The sequence below is a fragment of the Plasmodium gaboni genome, chromosome 6, assembly GCF_001602025.1.
Source record: "Plasmodium gaboni strain SY75 chromosome 6, whole genome shotgun sequence".
In the NCBI taxonomy this organism is placed as follows: domain Eukaryota; phylum Apicomplexa; class Aconoidasida; order Haemosporida; family Plasmodiidae; genus Plasmodium; species Plasmodium gaboni.
Window position 1 is genome coordinate 548,919 of NC_031486.1, and position 6,000 is coordinate 554,918.

General features: G+C 18.2%; 2 protein-coding genes across 2 annotated transcripts; one reads left to right on the forward strand and one right to left on the reverse strand.

Annotated features, from left to right (window-relative positions):
* Positions 1-404: 404 nt before the first annotated feature.
* On the forward strand, positions 405-1,765 carry PGSY75_0615700 (putative RNA and export factor binding protein; the record flags this gene model as incomplete). Its single annotated transcript, XM_018784740.1, has 7 exons — positions 405-429; positions 520-584; positions 727-801; positions 937-1,014; positions 1,108-1,176; positions 1,312-1,375; positions 1,671-1,765. 7 exons carry the CDS (start codon positions 405-407, stop codon positions 1,763-1,765), a joined length of 471 nt encoding a protein of 156 aa, XP_018642794.1.
* A 338-nt stretch (positions 1,766-2,103) lies between these two features.
* PGSY75_0615800 (hypothetical protein) lies at positions 2,104-5,824 on the reverse strand (the record flags this gene model as incomplete). Its single annotated transcript, XM_018784741.1, has 3 exons — positions 2,104-2,421; positions 2,537-5,018; positions 5,130-5,824. The coding sequence occupies 3 exons, from the start codon at positions 5,822-5,824 to the stop codon at positions 2,104-2,106; spliced, it is 3,495 nt and encodes a 1,164-aa protein (XP_018642795.1).
* Positions 5,825-6,000: the final 176 nt, after the last annotated feature.

The following is a 6,000-nucleotide window of genomic DNA, read 5'->3' on the forward strand; positions in this document are numbered from 1 at the left end:
ATATTAAATATATATTATATTATATTATAAAAATATTAATTTTCCCTATATGTACATATATATATATGTATGTATTCATATCCATTATTTTTTTTATTATTATATATATTTTTTGTTATGTCATATTATATATATATATATATAATAAGTATATTTTATAAATACATATACATATATATATATATATAATTTAATACATAATTTTGAATATATTTATAACTGACATAATTGTATGCTTTATTTTTATAAAAAATATACTTTTAATTTTTTATTTTATTTTGAGACTTCTATAAATATAAATAAATAATTAAATAAATACATATATATATATATATATATATATATAATATATACATATACATATTATATACTATATAGTCATTTCAGTCTGGTCAAGTTATAAGATGAGAGACCTAAAAAGATATCGAGGTTCTAATCATATATTTAAAAATAAAAAAATAAAATTATATATAAAAAATAAATTCTAATGAACTGTATCTTTTCAATTTTTATTTACAGATGAACGCCAAAGAAGAAAAAATAGTTATAATAATAAATCACATGGAAAATATTATAATTACAATGTAAAATGAGAAAAAAATAAAAAAATAAATAAATATAATATAATACAATATATATAATAAATAAAGTAAGAACTAATTTATGATAAATATATACACTTGAATGATATTGTATTTCTTTTTTCTTTTTCATATAAATATATAGAAACACGATGATTATAAAACGAATAGCCAACATAATAGAATAAATAAATATAGAGGGAAAGGCTCTTACGGAAGAGTAAAAATAAAAAAATATACATAGATATATTTATGATACACAAAATTTTATTATAAATAAAAATAGAAATATGTCACATGATGAATAAATATATATATATATATTTATTTTTTATTTATTTTTTATTTTCAAAAGAATTATGAAGAGAGAAATAATGAGATACGAGTAAAAATATCCAACTTAGATTATACTATTTCAAAAAATGATTTAGTGGTAAAGGAAATATAAATATATAAAAATGTATACACATGTAAATAATATGTATATATATTTACAAATGATATAATTTTGTTTATAAATATGTAGGAATTGTTTAGTAATGTCTGTAAAGTTGTAAATGCTTGGATAAACTATGACCACACAGATAGATCAAATGTAAATTATATATTATGAATAAATTAAATATTAAACGATATAATATATATATATATATATATATATATATGAACATTTGTGTAATATTTATTTTCCTTCATTTTTCTTTATTTTTTCTTTATTTTATTTATGTAGGGTACAGCAGTATGCGTTTTTGAAAATATAAATGATGCCCAAAAAGCTATAGATAAATATGATGGTTAAAAAGGATAATATAATTACTTAATGAAAATTTGTTTATCTATATATTCATTTTAATTATATTTTTATTTTTTTAGAATTCCATTATTTTGTTATTTTGTTATTTTGTTATTTTGTTATTTTGTTATTTTATTATTTTGTCATTTTGTTATTTTGTTATTTTGTTATTTTGTCATTTTGTTATTTTGTCATTTTATTATTTTGTTGCTTTTTTTTTTTTTTTTTAATATTTTAATTTTATGTGTGCAAATATTCTGACTTGTTCATAATTTTTTTGTTTTTTTTCCTTGCAGGTTCAGAAATTGAAGGATTATCGATAAAAATGGAAATATTGCATAAAAGAAATTATACTTATAAAAAGAAATATAAGAGTCGATGTCCTTGGTAATATTTATATATATATATTTTTCTCTTTTTCTAGAAAAGAGAAGTAATTGTCACTTAATAAAAAAAAAAAAAAAATGTGTTAAATATAAGATGTTAACGGTTTATAATATATATATGTTTTTATTTTTTATTATTAATTTTAATTTTTTTTTTGTTACTTTTATACAATAGACAAATAAATAAATACATACATACATATATATATATATATATATATATATATATATATATATATATTTTTATATAAACGTAAAAATAAATAAATATATTATAGATTTAAAAAAAAATAATATATATATATATATATATATATTTATATTTGTGTGTCCACTTGGTATATTATATTTTCAAGTTCATGTACGATTTTATCAATTTTAAGAGGTCCTCGGAAATATCGTTTCGAAGGGATATAATACTTTCAATTTCAGCTGAATTCAAATTGTTTTTATTTTCATCATAGAAATCTTTAAAGTCTTGTAGGTCGCTTATATTTAGTAACTCACATATTTCTAATAGTTTTGTGAATTCTTTTTTAACATTGATATTTGTTAAGGAAGTAAAAAAAAGCATGAGATTTCTGATGTCGTTATCTATTTGTACACATCCATAGAGGCTGAACGTTTTGGTTTTTATAATTCGTTCGATATATTTGCAAATCTGAAAAGAGAATAAAAACAAATGTAAATAAAAGAAAAAAAATATATATATAGATATAATATATATATATATATATATATATATATATATATGTTTTATTTATCTGTTGGCTCACCTTTTCGGCCAACATGTTAATTGATATGTATAAAATATTTTGATTAAAATATAATGATATATGATTGATAACTAATTTTATTTTATTGATTAAGTTATTTATATATGGGTCATTTAATTGATAGTATGAATATTGTTCACTTGTAATATTAAAGTTGATATTTTCGATTACAATTAATTCATTGATAAAATGTATTTTTAAAATATTTAAAAGATTTTTACAATTTTCCATATTTAACTTTTCATATTCTTTTAAAATATTATCATAATTAGCTAGGGCATTATTAAACATGTGTTGATAATTTTGTATGTTTTTCTGATTTTTATTAATTTGGATGAATTGTTCAGAAAAATAATCAGTAATAAATATTTTATATTTTTGAATATATATATAACACGAGTCGATATTATTTACACAATGGAGATAACTAAACTTTGAATTAATAATTTCATTCATAATATTTTGTTGTGTTGACAAAGGATTATATAGATTTTCATAATGATGAGGTTTTAAATAATCATACAAATTTTTTTTTTTTTTTTTCTCATCACAAGGGGGTTCATAATTTTTAAAATATTGAACAGCAGAATTATGTTCATCAGTTAAATTATATGTATTTGTCACGTCAAACTTTTTTGTCGCGTCAAACTTTTTTGTCACGTCAAACTTTTTTGTCACGTCAAACTTTTTTGTCACGTCAAACTTTTTGGTCACATCAGAATTATCTGTTATGCCATTTTCATCAACTGAATAACTTTTATAATTCCTTTCGTGTTCATTATTTTCTTGACTTATATAACTAATTGAGTTAACAAAGTTTTGAGCAAATGTAACTGTGGCACTAGTCTGGTTATCTCCTAAATAATTATTTTTGTCTATATGCTTTAACAATTTTGTGAATGAAAAATATTTGATATTCTGTATATCGTGTATAAAAGAAGCATAAATATTTTTAGCAATTTTTAAATTATCATTTAAATAATTTTTTAATGTTGTTGATAGATGTATCATAATATTATTTATAAGAACACATATGGTGTTAATATCATTCATATGAATACTTCTACATACACATTTTTGATATATAAAAAAAGCATCTTCTAATATGGTTGATGTAAATTCATTGTTATTTAAAATATTTTCATAGTTCATATTATTATGAGCAATATTATTATTATTATTATTATTAATATCATTACTACTAATATTAATATTATTAATATTAATATTATTATTATTGTTGTTGTTGTTTATTTCTTTTTTTTCGTCATCTATTAAAGATAACATAATATCATCTGTCAATATATATGCTTTATCTATACACATATTAGAGAAAGAAACTTCATGATCAATATAAGCACATATACAATTTTGTATATTAATAATATATGATAAATTTTTATATAATCCTGTTTCTAAAGAAAACATATTTGTATTTATATGATTTCTGATATCAAATATTTTATATATATTTGTCATTTTGTTTATTGATAAATCATATAGAAACTTTTTTATATTTAAAAAATTATAACATAAAACTGATAAAATTTCTATATTCTTATCATAATTTTTTAATTCATCATAATTATCTATTCTTAAATTTACTTGAGAAAAATATTCTTTACATATTTTCTCAATAATTTTATTAAATAATAATTGTATCTTTCTATTATATATTATATAAACAATATTATTGTCAACTAATTTTTCAAATAAATTATTATATTTGTAAAAAAATGTGTATGTGCTTTTTATACATTCAATATATACATTATCTTCTTTACTCATAATTTTTTTATTTAAAAATTCTAATAACTTATCAATTTCTATTTCTACTAATGTAATTATAATATAGCATACAAATAAATATTCTTCAAAAAATATTATCTGTTTATCTGTATTTACTTTTCTTCTATTACTATTACCATGTATTATATTATCCTTCGAATCTATATGTCTATTCTTTCTATTGTCTCTATGATGCTTTTCATTTAATTTATTTATTTTGTTATTTTTATCCTCATTATAATTATGATTATCAAAACTATCATAGTTAATATCACTATGGATACTATTATCACTTTTTATATTATTATCACTTTTTATATTATTATCACTTTTTATATTATTATCACTTTCTATATTATTATCACTTTCTATATTATTATCACTTTCTATATTATTATCACTTTCTATATTATTATCACTTTCTATATTATTATCACTTTCTATATTATTAAACCCATCGCTAATAATATCTTTACCCTTTTTCTTGTTTACATAATTTTCGTCCTTTACACGGCCATACTCACCAGATGAGTCATCATCCTTTCCATTTTTTTTATGACTTGCTGTTTCTAAATTACCTCTTTGAAAAAGACTTAAATAAATATTTATTTTCTCCTTAATACTATCTATGTCTTTTTTTTTGATGCATTGCATAATATCATCTTCTATAAGTCCCTTTACACGATCATAATATCTACCAAAAAATAAAATATATACATGCATATGTATATATATATATATATATATATATATATATATATATATATATTTATTTATTTATTTTTTTATTTTTTTTTTGCCTCACCTGTTGAGGTCATTAATTTTTTCCTTGTCCATCTCATATAAGTGAACGTATGCGTTTGAATGGTCATGCCTTTTTTTATTAAAACCGTTTTGAAATAGACAACTTTTTTTATAATTAATATAATCGATAATATCATTTTCTATAAATTTCTCGTCATTCTTTAAGAAAAGATCTTTTTTTTTTGTATCATCATGATGATTTGTTTCTTTTTTTGATAAGAGAAAGATGGCGTTATTATTATATTTATATATTTTATATCTTATTTGTAAAAACTCATTTAAATATATAATAGTATCATGATAATTATATTGTATATTTTTTTTGATTTGTTCAATAATAATTTCAGTTCTTATTTTTAGAGATATAAATTCATATGAAGAGTTTATATTAGATACGGTTTTATAAATATTTTCAATATGTTCAAATGCATCATAATTAGATTTTTTCTTTAAAAAATTATATATATCATTTAATTTTTTTTTAAATAATTCATGTTTCTTAATATACATATTAATATATTCAGCATTATTAACAAAATTCTCCTGTTCTTTTTGTTCATTTATTCTTATTTTTATATTATAATTATTGCTTAATAAATGTATCTTATCTATATATTCTTTTACTTTATTAATATCTTCATCATCGCTACAACAAGAATCACTACTATTAGACGAGTTCAAAATTAAACTGTTCATCGTAAAAAAAAAATATATATATATATATATATATATATATTTTTATATTTGTGTGTGTTTTTTATTTTTTTGTTTTTTTTTTATGAGCAACTATAAATATTGTGTAGGAACATAAATATGTTCTGTATGTAAATATGGAAAAATATATAATTTTTATTTATTTTTGTTTTTAAATT